General features: G+C 38.3%; 1 protein-coding gene across 2 annotated transcripts in view; it reads left to right on the top strand.

Annotated features, from left to right (window-relative positions):
* The window catches only part of marchf5 (membrane-associated ring finger (C3HC4) 5), a 74,027-nt gene extending 60,409 nt beyond the window's left edge, over positions 1 to 13,618 (top strand). The window contains exons 3-6 of one of the 2 annotated variants that reach the window (XM_072239341.1): positions 4,212 to 4,342; positions 5,473 to 5,656; positions 8,934 to 9,100; positions 12,597 to 13,618. In XM_072239341.1, coding sequence (XP_072095442.1) covers positions 4,212 to 4,342; positions 5,473 to 5,656; positions 8,934 to 9,100; positions 12,597 to 12,710 — 596 coding nt within the window. In that variant the 3' untranslated portion in view covers positions 12,711 to 13,618. Of the gene's footprint in view, positions 1 to 4,211; positions 4,343 to 5,472; positions 5,657 to 8,933; positions 9,101 to 10,771 lie in introns of both variants that reach the window. The other variant, XM_072239342.1, reaches the window with a different exon arrangement.
* The last annotated feature ends 6,444 nt before the right edge of the window (positions 13,619 to 20,062 follow it).

Genomic DNA, 20,062 nt, shown 5'->3' with positions numbered 1-20,062 from the left:
TCTGGACCTGCCTGGCATGCAGAACTTATTCAGAGTCTTTGCCAAAATCAGTGTAAATTGCATCTACCATCCTACCTTCAACGGTTTTCTTGCATCGCTTCCGTTGTAGTTCTCATGTCAAACACTGTTTCAGGTCTTGCAAATTAGTTAAATTTACCAGAAAGTTGGGTTGTAGAATATTGTGGGTACTAAAGCTAACTAAATTTCTTTTAATTATCCATAATGTACTTAATAGTATGTTTTGTGACTAATTCTATTTTACCATATAAAAATAATACTTTATTATCTGTACATGTGATAAACTTGAATCTTGCAAATATCATTGCGCAAGTTTGCTTGTTCTTTTCTGGCATGGTAACGAAGTAGTTAGCACAATGCTTTACAATACAGGTGACCCAGGTTCTATTCCTGCCATTGCCTGTAAGGAGTTTGTACGTTCTCCCCATGACATTGTGGGTTTCCTCCGGGTGCTCCTGTTTTCTCGCACAGACCAAAGACCTAACAGTTGATAGGGTAATTGGTCATTGTAAATTGTCCTGTGGTTAGGCTCAGATTAAGTTGGGAGATTGCGGGGTGGCATAGCTCCAAGGCTTATTCCACGCTGTATCTCAATAAATATTTTTCTAATGAGGTATTATAAAATGTCTTTTATTATTTTATAGGGGGGAAAACAGAACTAGTAAATTTGTACAGTCAATGATATGTTCAAAACTCGTTTATTTATCACATGTACATTGAAACATACAGTGAAATGCATTGTTGTGTTAACAATGGATCCTTGACTTCCTAACTGGAAGACCACAGTCTGTGCGGATTGGTGATAACATATCCTCCTCTGACGATCAACACCGGCGCACCTCGGGTGTGTGCTTAGCCCACTGCTTTACTCTGTATACATGTGACTGTGTGGCTAGGCATAGCTCAAATACCATCTACAAATTTGCTGAAGATACAACCATTGTTGGTAGAATCTCAGGTGGTGACGAGAGGGTGTACAGGAGTGAGATATGCCAACTAGTAGAATGGTACCGCAGCAACAACCTGGCTCTCAAAGTCAGTAAGATGAAAGAGCTGATTGTGGACTTCAGGAAGGGTAAGACAAAGGAACACATACCAATCCTCAGTGGAGAGAGTGAGCAGCTTCAAGTTCCTGGGTGTCAAGATCTCTGAGGATCTAACCTGGTCCCAACATATTGATGTAGTCATAAAGCAGGCAAGACAGTGGCTATACTTCATTAGGAGTTTGAAGAGATTTGGCATGTGAACAAATACACTCAAAAACTTCTATAGTTGTACCATGGAGAGCATTCTGACAGGCTGCATCACTGTCTGGTATGGAGGGGCTACTGCGCAGGACCGAAAGAAGCCACAGAAGATTGTAAATCTAGTCAGCTCCATCTTGGGTACTAGCCTACAAAGTACCCAGGACACCTTTAGGGAGCAGTGTCTCAGAAAGGCAGTTTCCATTATTAAGGACCTCCAGTACCCAGGGCATTTCCTTTTCTCACTGTTACCATCGGGTAGGAGGTACAAAAGCCTGAAGGCACACACTCGGTGATTCAGGAACAGTTTCTTCCCCACTGCCACTTGATTCCTAAATTGACATTGAAGCTTTGGACACTACCTCACTTTTTAAAATATACGTACTTCTGTTTTTACACATTTTTTAATATCTATTCAATATACATAATTGGTTTACTTTATTTATTATGTTTAATTTTATTTTATTTTCTCTCTCTGCTAGATTATGCATCACATTGAACTGCTGCTGCTAAGTTAACAAATTTCACGTCACATGCCGGTGATAATAAACCTGATTCTGATTCTGACCTGAGGGTGTGCTGGGGATAGCCTGCAACTGCCGCCATGCATCCTGGCACCGATCTAGCATGCCCACACTGCTTGGCAGAACAACACAGAACACAACAAGCAACAAAACAACAGCAGCAAAACAAGCCATGTTCCTCCCTCCCACCCCCACATATACAGGCAGTCATTTTTTGGCCTCCAGCCTTTAGTGGACTTGAACTTGGGCTCAGTAGACTATCGGGCTTCGATTTCTCCAGCAGACTCGCGGTGGTTCATAGATTTGGGGCTCTGGCCACGGGCCTTAATTTCCTGACTTCTGATTCGACTCTTGAGCCTTGATCCTCAGCATGGACCCCACCTGTTTAAAGTACTGCTTCTGGCCCATCTCTTTATTTGTGTTCAGAGGTAGGCCCTGTCGCAGGAGCTTGTCCTTGTGCACTCACCCTTTCCAAGTACAGAAGCAGTTCCCAGTTGAATCTCTAGTCAGGCACTGTACCATATTGGGAAGGGGAAATAAATTTGGTTGATATATGCCTGTTCTAAAATCGCTTTCTGTTATTGCTGTTGTGGAATGTACTCTGTTGCAATTGGCTTTTGGAGGTGAAATAGCCTAAAAAAGGAGGGGAAATGGGCAGTTGGTGGTTGAGAACCTTTATCTTGACTTCTGCTAACTTTACACAATGATTTGGGCAGAAGCTGAAAGATATTTTTTAAAAAATACATGTGCCTTATTTTGAGATAATTGAAGTGAGAATAAAGCAGGTCGAATTTAAATAATTTACATCTATTTTGGTGACCTTTCTTGATTCTGTTGGCTGATGTCGCATTGAGTGCAGCAAGTGAAGGAGCACTGACTCACAAACAGCTTCAAGGTTTCCGTGTTAAACAATATTTGTGTGGAAATCTGGAAGTTACTGTCAAGCTCACAATGTAGTGATGACAAATACTGATCGTCATGCTGTTATTACAACCACAAAATCTGTTTACAAGCCTGCCTCTGTAGTTGAATCATTGCTCTTTCAATTATTACTCTTTGCCAATCAAGTCAAGGCAAATCGTCTTTGATTACAGTGGAAATTTTCTACAAGCCTATTTATTCAATGTTTATTAATTATCAGCAGCTGTGTCCTTAACAATTGGGCTAAAATTAGTACACTTAGAATAATTGTCTTCTCATTTGGCCAGAATGTCTGAAGTAAAGGAAACATTGTTTTAAGGCAATTTTTAAAAAAATATCTGTCGCTACTCAAAGTCAACAGAATCCAAAAGGACTCTGGTCGCTGGCATACTTCCCCTTTTAAGACAGCAGAAAAGAGGATGCCGCCTGTGGTTTAAAAGTTCATCTATGGAAGTGTAACTTTCGACTCCCAATACCAACCATCTTGCTGGCAAATGTACAGTCTATGGTAAATAAAATTGAAGATCTCAGCTAGATTGTTGTACCAGAGGGATATTAAAAGCTTTTGCATTTTTAGTTTTACGGAGACTTGCATGTCCCCCGCCGTTCCAGATGTAGCAATACAGTATGACAGAATCACAATACACCACAAAGATATAACTGCTGAGTCTTTCAAAGGCAGAGGAGGTGGAGTATGCTTTATGATCAGCTCCTTCTGTTGAAGTGTTGCAGTGCTGTCCCTGCCCTGCTTATCCAACCTGGAATATTTTGCAATCAAGTGCTAGCCATTTTATCTGCCACGGGAGATTTCAGCGATCATCTTGGTAGTGGTGTACATGTCACTTCAGGCCAGTGTCAAACAGACTCTAGTCGAACTGAGCAACATAATAAACAGGCTTGATACAGGGCATCCTGATGCCTTCTTATCATTTTGATGGATTTGAACCAGACCAGCTTGGGGAAAAAAATCTCTAAATAATTATTACCAACAAATTACTTTTGTACCAAAGGAGCCAAACACACTGGAGCACTGTTACACCACCATCAAGAGCACTTACAGTGCTCCCCCCACACCCATACTTTGGAAAGTCTGATCACCTGGCTATACTTCTACTGAGTACAGGCAGAGACTGAAGACTGTAGCACCAATAGTGATGACCACGGAGGTATTGACAAGGAAGGCACAGGGGCACTTGTAGGACTGCTTTGCGTTGGTGGAAGTACAGAAGCTTGAAGGCACGCAATTCAGGAGCAGCTTCTCCCCTGCTGCCATCCAGTTTCTGAATGGACATTGACCCCTTCCCCCATAAACACTATTTCACTACTTCATATTTTCTCTATTATGTATTGCATTGTACTGCTGCCACAATCAACAAATTTCATGACATATGTCTGTGATATTAATCCGGATAATTTAGGAACAAAGATTTTATTAATTGTTTAATTCAAATTAAAATTCTTGTATACTTTCTCAAACTTGTGTTTTTTTTTTTACTTTTTTTAGGTCCTGTTGTTTATGTATTGGATCTTGCGGACCGTCTAATCTCAAAAGCATGCCCATTTGCAGCAGCTGGAATCATGGTGGGTTCTATCTACTGGACTGCGGTCACCTACGGAGCTGTGACTGTTATGCAGGTAAAATGGAGTCAGTTGCAAGTAACTAAGAAAGCCCTTTGGTTAATTGCATGTCAATAGTTGTTGATATCTGATAGCAAATTAAGTTTGAACTCAAGGTAAATCAGTCTTCTGGGTGCAAAAGTTTCATCTCATTCTGTATTAATACACATGATAGATACAGCTTTGCCATCTGTATGGCAAATTGCAATGTTTTCCAGAAGTTCTAAACGTTGAGAAAAAGTCACTGTTGGTGTTACACAGATAAAATGCTGGAAGAGCTCAGCAAGTCAGGCTGCATCTCTGGAGGGACATAAACAGTCAATATTTTGGGATGAGACCCTTCATTGGTAGGGGGCAGAAACTAGAATAAGGAGGTGTGGGGAAGGGAAGGAGTACAAACTAGCAGGTGGTATATAAAAACGGCAGAGAGGGAAAGAGGGTGGGTGGGGAAGAGGGGGTGAAGTAAGAAGTTGGGAAGTGATAGTTGGAAGAGGTAAAGAGCTGAAGAAGGAATCTGACAGGAGAAAGTGGGCAATGGGAAAAGGGGAAGAAAAAGGGGCACCAGAGGGAGGTGAGGAGAAAAGGGATGAAAGGGGAAGCAAAATGAGAAATGGGGGGGGGGGGGAGAGGGGGGAGGGATGAAATTACTAGTTTAGAGAAATTGATGTTTGTGTCATCAGGTTTGAGGCTGCCCATACTGAAAATGTGATGGTGTTCCTCCAACCTGAGCGTCACCTCATCGTGTCAGTAGAAGAGACCTGTCTGAATGGAATGAGAAGTCAAATTAAAATTGGTGGCCGATGGAAAATGTCACCTTTTGTGGCAGGCAAAGCAAAGGTGCTTGACAAACTGGTCCCCCGATCTACATCAGGTCTCACCAATACAGAGATTGCACCAGGAGCAAATAAGTCACTTACGCATTTTGTCAGTTGTTTAACTCGTGCTTTTACTTTTATTCTCGTGGATACAGTTATACATATGTAACATTGAAACTGTTTTAGTGGACTTGTGAAATATAAAGTGATATCTAAATAAGGATTACTGTTGTAGACCTTTGAATTATTGTCACATAGTCAATGTCAGCACTCTCAGTGTTTGTAATTACCAACTGAATTGTCATAATGGTTGCTGTGGGCTCTTATGTTCAGGTTGTAGGACATAAAGAAGGCCTAGATGTCATGGAGAGAGCTGATCCACTATTCCTCCTAATTGGACTTCCAACCATTCCAGTTATGCTTATTTTGGGCAAGATGATTCGTTGGGAAGACTACGTTCTGAAACTCTGGCGAAAGTACTCCAATAAGTTGCAGATTTTAAATAGTATATTTCCAGGTAATTTAAAAGCATTTGGCAGTGTGTTTCCAAGCAATGTGATTAAGCTTTGTAACCACCTAAATCAAAAACTACTCATCTCTCCTAGTTATTAAAAATTCTCATCAAATCTTACTTAAAAATATTAACATAAGTTTCCAATATTGCCTATTTGTTACAGATATGAGCACTAACCTCTCATTCTATTTTCCTCTGATTCTTGTGGGAATAATTACATCTAGAAAACCAGTTCCTAAATTAATACAATTTTGAACTGAATGCACAATATTCCTGTGCATCATGATGTGCTTCACGAATATGTGCAAAAACAACTTTTTTATATATTTATTTACTGTCTATTCGTTTGTGTAGCATTGTGTGCCTCCATTATTAGAAAGCGTGACTGATCTTTAAGCAGTAAAATAAAAGAATTCTCATTCACATTAAATAAATGTTTAGGTGCTTCATCACAATTAATAAAATTGTTCTGTCTGGCCACAAGTATTTTCTACTGAAGGTGAAATGTCAACAAGGTGTTTCTTAGACAGTCCTTGGGATCAAAGGGATGAATTAGAGCCACTCAGCTTGCGTGAGTTCTGAGATAGCGTGAGTGGCTTGAAAGGGTGAGCTGTGGGTAGTTTGTGAGGTGGTCCACTCATACTGCTCTTGCACAGCACCTTTGTGCATGGTCCTCAATATGATCCCAAACATTCAGCTGCAGTCAGCCTCTAATGAGTGAAGCCATGTCTTGTGAATCATTTAACATGGTAAATATTTGATTCATAAGGCTGGGTGAAAGACTGCTGGGTTACCAGTATTCAAGTTACAGATTTCTCAGTGGAGAGAGTGTTATCCAACTACTTAAGTTTATATATTTACTATTTGACAATTACTTTGCATCATTTGGTATGAAAGAAAAATTGATAGGCTACTATTATTTGATTCTCACTGCTGTTACAGTGCATCACCATACAAGGAGGATTAATAAACACGGGAAATCAGCCGCTCTGTTGCTGTTCCATTCCTAATTTTGTATATCCAGGCATTCCAGATGCATCTAATAAATGTAGAAACTGAAGGAATTTAAAACGCTAGCAGAAAATAATATGCATCTACGTCCTGTCAGTGTTGTTGAAAAGGGCATAGGAGCATGTTATTTTCTGCTATTGCTTTGCTACTCCATATTACCTATTAATGCCATATCTGCAACATTATTTTCACAATAATAGTAAGTAGGTTTCAAAGGTTAAGACCGTAGACTTAGAAGCGGAATTAGGCCATTTGGCCCATCAAGTCTGCTCTGCCATTTCATCGTGGCTGATCCAATTTTCCTCTCAGCTCCAGTCTCCTACCTTCCCCCCCACCCCCACCCCACCGTATCCCTTCATACCCTGACCAATCAAGAATCTATCAACCTTTGCCTTAAATATTTATACCAACTTGGCTTCCACAGCTGCCTGTGGCAAAGAATTCCACAGATTCACCACCCTCTGGCTAAAGAAATTCCTCCTCGTCTCCGTTTTAAAAAGACGCCCCTCTATTCTGAGATTGTCCTCTGGTTAACTATTATTCTCTTAAGTCTTTATGATATTTAAGACCTATACAAGTGTTTTTTTTTCTCCCTTCCTTTTAGCATGGATTCTGGAAACGAAGTAGATTCTATTTAGCCTCTGTAGCTTATTTCATTATTCAGTGTAGCTCATTCGTATATTGGAATTCTTAGCTTTGCTTCAGGTTGGTTTAGATTTTTGTTAACAGAAGTTAGAGGTTTATCCAAAGTTTGCCATTAAAAGGCCTGTCCCTAATTTTTTGACCCTCTCCCATTTAGTCCTAGAATTCCCAACTAACAAATATAGTTTCTTCTAGCTCCCTCTTGGTTCCCTTTTAATATCCTGATTTTTTTTTTTTCAAATCATTTCTTAAAATTTTCTAAGTTCCATGAAGTATAGCATTATGTGTATTGAAGCCTAGGATCAAGTTTTGATAATTTTTTTTAAAGGCGTGTAAGTATTTATCTCTTAATATTTGGGATGTAGTGATTAGGTAGGCAGCCTCCAGAAGTTGGAGAATTGTCATGTCGTCTTCAGTGGAATATGAACACCCTGAAAAATGCAGTCATTTTTCATATATACACACATACACACACGCGCGCACGTGTACGTGTGTGTGTATATATCTATTTGTGAAGAACCTTTTTAAAATTACAAATAAATGTATTCTTTAATAACTCCAGAGAATTGCAATTGGCAGTAACCTTTTGTCTTGTTGCCTAATTAGTGCAAAATTGAAATAATCTCATATAGCCATTAATGCCAAATGATGGATCTTACTTAAGTACATTAAATGTTGAATTAATTTCACTTGTGTATAATAATCTGATCAATGTGCTTTCCTTTTAAGCTATTGGTTGAATGGCAATACAGTAAAGAAGTAAAGGCTGATGATGAGCAGAACCAAGATGAACTGAACCCCATGTGGCTTATGGCCACTTTACAGATCCTGCCTGTCAAAGGCATTGAGTCTGCTCATGCTGCACAAGTCCTTTAAAACAGTGGCCATCTCGATGATGGTTTTAGCTTCACTTCACATGGTTACTTTTACCCCAAACTGCATTGAGTAAAAATAGACTAATTTTTTTAGAAAGTGTGCAATTTGGAGCTTTCGTGGAAATATTAGTCACATTATGGAATCAGCATCATTTGCAGACTTAAAGAAAAATAACTAATAAGTGGACTGCAGATACAGTGACACTGCTAGCAGGCCCACTGCTTCACTACCCAAGGAACCCGGACTCAACCCTGATCTTCTATGGAGTTTGCACATTCTCTCTTTGGCCACATGAGCTTCCTCTAGGTGTTCTAGTTTCTTCCCACTTCCTAAAGATGCTGGTTGGTAGTTCAGTTGGCTTTTGTAAATCGTGACTGTTGTGTAGGTGAGTAATAAAATCTGTGGGATTGTTGATAGGAATGTTGCAGACTTAAAAAAAGAAAGATGACTAAGGTAGTTAATCGTTGGTGTGGATGATGGGCTGATGGGTCTGCTTCTGTGCTGTTTGCATCTGTGATAACTGAGTATTTTGACTGTGGAACTTAGTATATCAGAATAGTATAGCATGGCTTTCTTACAGTGAAGCCCTTTTGCTTTGTATCATACGTTTTAGTCTAGTGTATAATAGTGATATTTAGTAATTTTCCAGTAATGTAGCACACTTTCAGTCCTCCTGTCAAAAGAAAAAGGAAATGTTGACTGTGTTTTGTAACTTTCCTTTGTTGATCCTTTTCCTTCTTTATTCTCTCAGGAATAGGTTGTCCAGTTCCTCGTGTTCCAGCTGAGGCCAGCCCCCTAGCGGACCACGTGTCAGCTACTCGCATACTTTGTGGTGCTTTGGTTTTCCCTACAATTGCTACGATAGTTGGTAAATTAATGTTCAGCAGTGTCAACTCAAATTTGCAAAGGACAATTTTGGTGAGCAGTATTAAACAGTTTAAGCTTGTTTTGAAGCATATTCTCACATTAAACTGTTAGCATAAGTTTTAAACCATATATGTTTGTCGTTATCTGCTCAAAGCTCTTGCAGATATTTTTACTGATGGAGTGACTTCAGTTGTTAACATGAACATTATCAGAAAAAGGATATATGTATGTTTCGAAACATACAATTATCTGTATTTGGGTTGGTGGCCAGCTCAGGGTCAGAAAACTGGATACATTTCCTCTTTGGAGGTGTGTCTGGAATATATGGACTGATGGTTCAGGGCTATTCTAAGGAAGTCCAGCACTGGAAAAGAAGCAAACTTCTCGATGAAACATTAAATTTAGGCCATATCTGTCTTCACAGGTGGATGTAGATGGCAACAAGGTGGTTTACTAGAAGGAAAGCAACGTGGCCCTTCTAGTATCCTGATAATGCATTTATCACTATATAACTAAAGCAGAGTACTTGATTATCTTGTTGCTTTTCTTTGGATTCTACAGCATGCAAATTGGCAGCTTCATTTATCTGCATTGTGATTAATTTTTAAATCCACTGCATGACCATTAAAGCACTTTGGGATGTCCTGAGATCATATATTCATAGGCCACTTGAAAATTAATGTTTCCTTTTTGATTGATGTGAAACTTGTATCTAACTAACATTTTTGTCAGTCAAATGGGTGCACAAAATTACTCAGAGGCAATATGAATGTTCTCCGGTGACCAAAGGAAAGCCAGTGAGGTCAAATAGTCCAAAGTGTGGTAAATTCAGTTGACCCCAAATCCAATATTTATTGCAGCAGTAATGGTTGAAGCACAAATTAATTTGTTTAGATCCAAGCAAGTAGTTTTATGACCCCAGTTTTATTTCCTGGATGTACATCATTTTATACCATAGTTCAATCCAGGATGGCATATACTTTATTACTAACGAGAATAAAGTCCTGATCATTTGTATTATAAATTTTATTTTATTTTTATAATTTTAAAATATTCTCAATTCAATGTTGATACATATGGAAGGAGGTAGCGATTTTTATCGGCTGTGTGTATTCAGTTAAATGCACATATCACATCTATCAAAAAGGAAACACCAATTTTCAAGTTGCATCAACAAGATTATGAACATTTAAACATATTAGAGTTAAAGATCATTTGGGGTCAGCCATGGATGTTGTGTTTCAGCTGTCTTATTTGATATGCAAGCCAGTGCAGTAGGATATGGAGAGCAAGCTATTGCCCATGTAGTAAGCTCCCCTCTCCAATCAGCTAAAGAATCCAAAGGAGCCCAGCTTTACCCCTCTGCCCGGCTTAGTAGCTAAGCCACACATGAAGGCCAGGAGCTGGACTTGGCTATTCTACATGCAGGCTGTTGGGAGCATTTAATAAGTAGTGGCAGTTTGTCCCCATTACCACCTCTGGCTATAACAACCTTAAGGAATATTAGAGTTACTACCTTCCTTTAAGAAGAAATAAGAGAGGATAACATCATACAATATCATTATATGATAACTAAATTGCTATTTAATCATTACGGATCTACAATGAGAACAGGATGCTAATCTACTGTACATGATTCTTATTTACAACCCTGACTTTAAAAAAAAAAGAGTTGGGTAAAGTTGAAGATTTAATGTGGATTTATTTGCTAATATTTTGCAGACTTTTAAAGAAGAATCCAGCTCGTGAAATAAATTGTGTAATAGAAAATTACACTGAAAAGGGTCTTGGGCAGTTAAAGCCAAAATTACTTGTAAATGTGCAAGGTTTTGTCCTTGCGAGACCTTTGACATCTACTGTAGTGTGTTCTAGATGTCTTGCTATTTGCACTATTCATGAATATCATAGAAAAATGAACTTTATGTGATAGTTTTCAGATTAAACCTAGCCAAGCATCCAGGTAAGATGACCAGTATAAATGAAAGGAATGCAGATATATTGTACGGATTAAATAAGGTATGTCCATATTAATTTTAATAGGTTAATGAGTATAGATTATACATTGAATAAATGGCTCTTCCTTGGGAGAGAAGCCATTTATTCATGGTATGGAATAAATGGCTTCATTTTGCACAGGAAGAGATTTAACAACTCCAGAGATATATTTCAAAGTGATTATGGATTATATTTTCTCTTATCTTTTGAATGAATTGATGGAGTGTTTATTAATTTAAAAATTATGAACAAGTATCTTGTTTCAAATAGAATTAAGATTTATATTGAGTATATACCTATATTCTGATGCTTGGTGTCCTGATTGGCACCAGAGATTCTACCTTTGGATTAAACCAGGATAACAATGAACACCTTGACTTGAAATGTTAAAACTAATGCTTCCAAGTTCATGTTTCCTTACACCACAGGAGGAATCCTTCAGGATAACAAACCTGTGCCATTCTTGGAATATCCCATTTCCCCCATTATTTTGCTATACTTTCTCCCCAATTAACTTCCCACTTCCTACACTGGGGCTAATTTAAATTAAGCATTTAAGTTAACCACCCAGCACACCTTTGGTATCTAGGATATTGGAGCATCTGAGGGAGACCTATGTGTTGACAGGGAAAATGTGTAAACTTGACATAGGCAGCACTGAAAGCTAGAAGTGAATACATATTGCTGGAACTGTGAGACAACTGCATTACCTATAGTGCCACCATGCTACTCACTCTAAGAGTTTTCATCAGTTAAGTGGGGGGGGGGGGGGTTCAAAGATATGTTGCTCCTGAAAGTTTGTGTGTGATCTTGTTTGGAGATTAAATAGATTGAAGTCCATAGACCTCAGTGTTCCATGGACTTGAACATTTTTTACGTATGGGTGGAACTTAGTCAAGTTCAGCTTCAGCCTTCACAGGCACAAATGTGCTCCTACTCTGGAACTGATGCATTATAAATATCCCAGATTGGTGCAGATGGGTAGAGTATTCAAAATGATGCTCTGCTGGTGGTAGTCTGTTGAAAGCAAGAAATGGTAGGTCAGGAAATATTTGACTAGAGAACATGAATCTCTGTAAGAATTGGGGTGAAGGAGGAAGTCTGTTCTCTAATGTTTGCGTGCTTCCCTTTTGATTAGCATAAAACTCTCCCCAAAAAAAAAATCAAAAACCTGCATTTGCATGTTATAAATGGTGTTCTGACTCACCAAGAATACAAACACAAATTAACTATTTGGCTAACACCAAACCCACAGTTGTACCTTTAGAAAAGATCATCTTGTTCAGAATTTAGAATTCTTATATCAAAATATGGACTCACTACTATGTGTTTTTTTTAATTAGGGATTTGGAACTACTTGTTTTTCAACTTATTCTGATCTTTTTGTTGCATGCAGAACTTTAAACTATCATCTAAAGAATGAAAAGTCAGAAGGAACATGCTCCTCTTGCTTTTGCAGATTACTAACTAAATTATAAAGCATCAGAAATAGAGAGAAAGCTTATTTGGAACATGATAATACTTTGACTATTCTTGTCTGTTCATTTAACAGGGTGGTATTGCCTTTGTAGCTATCAAAGGGGCTTTTAAAGTGTACTTCAAGCAGCAACAGTATTTGCGTCAGGCCCACCGCAAGATATTAAATTTTCCAGAAGAGGAAGCATGAGATGTCTGACTGCAGTATGGTTAACGTGCTATCATTCTTACCTAGCAGTTGAGCATTATCAGTTCCATTCTTTCGTTTTATGGTATTGTGGGTATGCTGCTGGTGCAGACTAATTACACATTTTTAGGAGCAAAATAAAGCACTTTCATTTGGTTAAAACTGGCAGCAAGTACTATCAGTGATCATTGAAACCAAGAATGCATTAGCGACATAAATATTTAATTAGTATTGTATCTAGAATAACCTTTTTGGCCAAGCAGCAAATGTTAGTTTTCAGACCTGTGCATTTTAACTTTTTGCTGACTGTACAGTTTATTTTCAAAAATTGTAAGATGTCTATTGTATCCATTCTGCTTTATTTCCTTTTAATAAACCATTGCTGTACATTTTTTACAATCTTTCCTTTCATTAAACCCCAGCTAAATAATGTTTCTCTTATTTTATATAGTAATTACACTACATCCTACATGCACCATTATTTGATGGCATTTTCATGGTTGACAAATAATTTATTCAACTTTGTACCAGATGAGGACAATTTTTAAGGTAGTCTCTGGTTCTAGACATGATCTCCTTGATGTTTTGTATTGTTACTTTTGAATCTTTGTTGAAAATGTCCAAGACTTTTTTTTCCTTTGCATATTTTTGATGAAACAAGTTAAATAGGGTTCTAACTGTTTGCTCCAAACCTTTCTCCCTAGTTTCAACTGCTACCACCAACAATATGCTGCATCTTTCAACATTTTCTTTTACTGTCTTCAATTGTGGCAAAACAGTAAAAATCTGTTTGTAAGCTTACCATATCAGTGATGTTGTTTGAACATGTATTGATTGTACAGTATTCCCTATTAATCTGTAGATTTCATTGGCCAAAACATATAACAAATAAACCATTTATATTAAAAATACTTGTTTTCTTTTCCATGATAATGTACAGTTTTATGGATCACATTTTCGTTTTAATATAAATTTTATTTAGGGTTTTAATATCATGATTCACAGTTGAGGACTAGACAGGAACAGGCATTGAAGTATAATAATACAGCACAGAAATTGTTCATTTCAGTCTGTGTGCGTCTGTTTTACATAAACAACTGAACCCAAGTCCATTCTCTCCCCCCCCCCCCCACCACTACTTCAGAAATTATTAAAAAGTTGAGAGTTGATGAAAGGTAATTGAACTGAAGACTTCACCCTATTTCTCTCTCTACTGATGTCTCCAGACCTGCTGAATAGTTCCAATATTTTGATACAGGATTTGGGAAAAGGCAAAGTGAAAGAATAGTTCTAAGAAATTTTAAGATGGGGAGATATTATAAGGAAGAAGAGTTCAGGAATAAATAATTGTAATACAATAAAGGTTCTCTGGAGCTGATGTTCAAATAAGGAGACAACAGTTAAGGATAGTGGATACAAAATCAAAGTTAAACTTACACAAGACAGAAAAGCAATTCCCAAGTGCTGTGGCGCTATGAATGATTAACTCAGGGATAGAGGAATGGGATTTAGTATAAGACAAATTGATAGTGTCAAGTTCTTTATAAGGTGAAATTATTTAACATCGTCTATGCAAGTGAGCTCAATGATGAGTTTGGGATAATGAAGGAGATAAAGATTTATGCATCAGTTAGTGGAGCAGAAAGATGAAGCAGCTTAAAGAAAGAGGTGAAATCCAGTAGCAATTAGTAATCAAATTTAGGTTTTAAAATCTAGAAGAATTGTGTCTTTAAAAGAAATCCATGCAACTTGTGGAGGAGAAGGGTACAAGTCCAACAGTGGCTGTGTTACAAGAAATAGACTTGTATTTTGGGGATTAAAGCTAGTAATTATTCCAAGACATTGGAATCATTTAAGAGAAAGTTCACAAAAAATGCTGTTAATGCACGTTCATGGTCTAAGATGGTCGTCTCCTATATTTGAGTATAAAAGTGATTCCTTTTTTTTGTGATCTAATATATTACTAAGAGATTGTTGTGTTCAACTGCCAGTGTATTAATGCCTGTATAGTATCAATTACTAGTTGCAAATTTTAATTTGGTTTCTTGATGTAGAGCTATTTGATGTAATAAAACATGGTATTGAACTGCTTTATTTGTCCCTGTTTATGAAAGAGTAATTTCACAATATATAAGCCATTTGACCTCACGGAAGAACTTCACATCAGTTCCCTTTAAAATAAAAGGTACCTTAATCTTGATGTAAATTATTGCTCCACCTTTAGTAACTGCTGATTTACATTTTCTTGTTACAAATCGATGCTTTTTTGCTGGTGGAGGGGGGGGCGCGTATTGTTGCTTTGCTGCTGCTTATGTGTGGGTGGGAGGAGCTGGGGGGACTTTTGGGGTTCCAGCGTTTAACTGTCATTCATTCTTTGGGGTACTCCTCTGTTTTCGTGGATGTTTGCGAAGGAAAAGAATTTCGGGATGTTTATTGCATACATTTCTCTGACATTAAATGTAGCTTTGAAACCTTTGAAGTCATAGAAATGTATTACTTAAAAGCAAGCCATTAGATCCCTTGGTCAAAAAGGAACTTCCCAATCAGAGATCAACTTGTGGTGGTGGGTCTGCAGCCCTGCAGGCTGTTGATTTTTGACTAACAGGAATTCTTGGCCTCTACTCTTCTTTCTCCTCTGATCCTTCTGCCAATTACTTTATATCTTTGCTCCCTTGCTAAAGGGAAAAGTCTTTTCCAATTGTGTTGGTTCTTCGAAATTTTATAAGATTCTTCTGTTCCAAAGAAAACAGGTCCATATCCACTATTTTCTCAAAGCTACATACTGTTGTTGGGATTTAATGCAGCTTCACTAATGCAGTCACACCTTTTCACTACTGTTCTGAATGTATAGTAAGTGAGCTGTGTGTAAATGGTTGAAGTATAATATCCTTACCCTTGTATTATTTTGCTTGGCTGATAAAGTAAAGTATCCTGTAAAACATTCTTAGCATCTACTTGGCTTTTTTAAAGATCTACAGGATATCTATTTTTGTTCTTCCCTAGCAATAAATATTGTATATTTTCCTGCTGCCTTGTGCCTTCTTGCATTATCTTATACTTCACTGCATTGAATTCCAAATGTTAGATTTAATGATGAATTGTCTGGATCATCTATACCTTCTTGTTGTGTAAAGCTTTCCTCCACTTTGCCAATGATACAGCAAATTATTGTACAATCCTCAAACTTGTTTAGTTTGTCCTCTCCCTCTAGACCCAGGTGAAAGACTGAATACTGGACACCATGAGACCGTAATGATAAAACCTTTCTGGCCACCAAAACACCTATCAATCATTACCCTTTGCTCCCTGTTATAAAGCCAATTTGCCACTTTAAGTTCTGGTTACATCTGAGTTGATGATGTCGAAGTTCAGAGTAAATTTATTGTCACCATATACAACCCTGAGATTCATTTCATTTTCTTGTAGGCATACTCAATAAATCCATAAAAGAATCACTGAAAGACCACACCAACTTGGATGATCAATCAGTGTGCAAAAGGCAACAAACTAAAAATATAAAAAGAAAGAAATATAAATAAATAAGCAATTAATATTGAGAACATGAGCTGAACAGTCCTTGAAAGTGAGGCCATAGGTTGTGGGAATATTTCGATGATTGGGCAAGTGAAGTTATCCCCTTTAGTTGAACAGACTGATGCTTGAAGGGTAATAACTGTTCTTGAACCTGGTGGTGTGAGTCCTGAGGCTCCCGTACCACCTTCCTGATGGCAGCGGCAAGAAGAGAGCAGGTCCTGGGAGGCGACACACACAAAAAATGCTGGTGGAATGCAGCAGGCCAGGCAGCATCTATAGGAAGAGGTACAGTCGACGTTTCGGGCCGGAACCCTTTGTCGGGCCTGAAACGTCGACTGTACCTCTTCCTATAGATGCTGCCTGGCCTGCTGCGTTCCACCAGCATTTTTTGTGTGTGTTGCTTGAAATTCCAGCATCTGCAGATTTCCTCGTGTCTGCGTTTTTAAGTGTCCTGGTTGGTGGGGCTTGTTGTGTGAATGAAGCTACTGGAGAAAAGTACTAGTAGACACAAAGCAGCTTCTTTGTTCAACAAAACAAGGGATAGCAGGCATCATATGCAGACAATTTTGGTCAAAAGGTGTGCTGGCCCAACGTGGGGCTTGGTATTATGTGCAAAACATCAAAGAACACATCCATATTTACAAAGTATGGACAATGCTTTCTTTGAAACTACACAAACTTCACACCTTCTGATTCGCAAGCACACCACAGGCTTCCAAATGAATTTTAATCAGTATTGTCAGGTCTGAGATTCACAGTTTTCAGGAACCCATTGTTCAGAGCTGCACTCCAAATTGAATCCACAATACATATTCAGATGTAAAGACTGGTAGCCAAAGTCATTTACTAAATGTAAATGTGCTAAACCCAATAATTGTCCTAGCAGGTCACTGATGATGGATGCTGCTTTTCTGCAACAATGCTTCATGTAGATATAATCAATGATGGGGAGGGCTTTACCCATGATGGACTGGGCTATATCCACTACTTTTTGTAGGACTTTCCATTCAAGGACATCGGTGTTTCCATACCAGGTTGTGATGCAGCCAGTCTCCACCACACATCTGTAGAAGTTTCAGAGTTTTGGATGTCATGCTGAATCTTTGCAAACTCCTGAAGAAGTAAGGTACTGCCATGATTTCTTCGTAATTGCACTTACGTGTAGGACCCAGAACAGGTCCTGCGAAATAATAACACCAAGGAATTTGGAGTTGCTGAGTCTTGCCTCTGATCCTCTGATCAGGACAGGCTCATGGAGCTGACTATTGACTTCATCCTTCTGAAGTCAATAATCAGCTCCTTGGTCTTGCTGACATTGAGTAAGAAGTTGTTGCTGTGGCCCCATTCATCCAGATTCTAAATCCACCTCAACCATCACTCTCTTGAACCAAAGGGGATAACTTCAATTGCCCCATCAATGAGTCGTTCCCACAAGCTACAGACTCACTTTCAAGGACTCATGTTCTCAATATTAATTGATTATTTATTTATTATTATTTTTGTATTTTCGCAGTTGCCTTTTGCACACTGATTGATTCATCAGCACCTTTGATTGACCTATGTCAGTGGTGTCCTCAGCAAACTTGAATATGGTACTGAAGCTGTGCTCAGCCTCACAGTCATAAGTGTAAAGCAGGGGGCGAAGTACACATCTTGAGGTACACCTGTGCTGATGGAAATTGTGGAGGAGATGTTGCTGCTAATCCAAACTGACTGGGGACTTGTGCTTGCTAAAAATCAAAGTAGATGACACAAAACATTCTACCCATGATGATCCTCTTTATTAACTCCTAAAACATCAATGATTAGTTAGTATTGACTTTCTATTTATTGTGTCCATGCTAACCCTGGTTCAGATGTAAAGCAACATTACACTGTTAACAGCAAGACTCTAAATAGCATTGACGAGTAGAAGGATCTTGGGGTCCAAGTTCACTCCAGTTGATGGATGGTAAAGAAAGGCATAATGCGTGCTAATTTTAATAGTTGAGGAACTGAGTTCAAGATGCGGGAAGTTATGTTGCATTTTTATAAAACTAGTAAGGCTGCATCTGAAGTATTGCATTCAGCTCTGGTTGTCCCATTATAGGAAGTATGTGGAGACCTTGGAGAAATTGCAGAAGAGTTTTACCAAGGTGCTGCTGGGATTAGAGGATGTGTGCTATATGCAGAGTTTAGACAAATTTGGGTTGTTTGCTCCGGAATGGCAGAGGCTGGGGGTGGGGGTGGGGGTTGTGGGAGTGGCGATCTGATAGAGGTTTATAAGATCATGAGAGCCATGGATAGAGTAGACGGCCAGTATCTTTTTCCCAGGTTTGAAATGCCTTGTGCCAAAGGGCGTGCATTTATGGCAACAGGGTAAGTTTGTTTATACGGAATGTGGTGGGTGCCTGGAATGTGCTGTGTGGGGTGATGGTGGAGGCAAACCCTTTAGGGACTCTTCGACAGGCATGAAATGGAAGGATATGGACATGTGTAGCCAGGAGGGATTAGTTTAGTGGGTATTTCATTAGCTTGGCACAATATTGTTGACAGAGGGGCCTGTTCCAGTTCAGTACTATTCTATGTTGATAGGTGCCTTTTTAAATGAAGGTTTAGACTGTCCTTTGGAATGAATTTCAAAAATTTGGTATTACCAGTTAAACTAGTTGGCCTACAACTACTTGCTTGGTTCATCCTTTTTTACTTCTTTTTAACTGACATAAGTTAGCCGTCCTTCAGTCTTCTGGAACTGTCCTATAAGAGTTGAAAAGAGATGAGATCCTCTATGACATTCTTGTGTATGTGTTGTCCTGGTGATGTATCCATTTTTCAAGATGCTAGAGCTATTAATGTATTTTTGTTCAGTATTTCACACGTGCATCTTAACTATGGTATCCACCTCTCCTGCAGGCAGTTGCAAAATATAAAGGGTCTTAAAATGTTCAAAATTTACTCTACTTAATGTCCAGACAGTCTATACTGTATCTGTGTTGTTTACTTTGTAAGTCAAGAGTGCACCCTACAATACAAACTATTTTTATATGAAATATTTGACGTTGTAAATGGAGACCTTGGTCAAGGAAGCCATAAAAAGTCTTTGCAAATCAATCACTGGAGTATTATGCCCAGGTCTGGGCTTCAGGATTTAGGAGAGAGGTTAACATAAGGAAACAGGAACAGGAGTAGACTATTCAGGCTTGCCCTGTCATTCAATTATGACTGATTTCCCCCAGGCCTCTTGTTCTGTGCCAGTTCCTGAAAGTCTTCAATTCCTAAGCGTTCAACAAAGAATCTCTTGTAGTGATGTTATCGACCTAGCACGACTAATCATGTATGAAATCTTACAAGGGCAAAACAGGAATGAAAGAGCCAAGGTTTTAGCAATTGGTTGATATTTTATAAAGTGCAAAATAATGAGTACGTCAAGCACGCATGACTATGGTGAAGCAAAACAATCTTAAAACAAGCAAAATACAAAATATTTTAAATTATTGTACCTTTATTTATTTTGGGTTTGATTTTCCAAGCTGTAATTATGGCATTGTATGTACATAACACCGTACTTCCATTTTGTATAACAAATTTTAACAGTTAAGATTATCCAATTCTCATGCAGGTTGTCACTGGCTTTACTGAGTCATCACTGTTGGTTAGAGTTTGGTTGGAATCAGAATCAGTTTTAATATCACTGGTATATGTCGTGAAATGTTGTTTAGCGCAGTAGTACACTACAATACATAATAACTATAAATTACACTAAGTATATATATATATATATATATATATAGAAGAATAAATTACATATGTAGTGTAAAAAGGGAGTGAAAAAGTGAGGTATT

The sequence above is a fragment of the Mobula birostris genome, chromosome 21 (assembly GCF_030028105.1).
Source record: "Mobula birostris isolate sMobBir1 chromosome 21, sMobBir1.hap1, whole genome shotgun sequence".
NCBI lineage: Eukaryota > Metazoa > Chordata > Chondrichthyes > Myliobatiformes > Myliobatidae > Mobula > Mobula birostris.
This window is presented reverse-complemented; position numbering and strand designations above follow the sequence as displayed.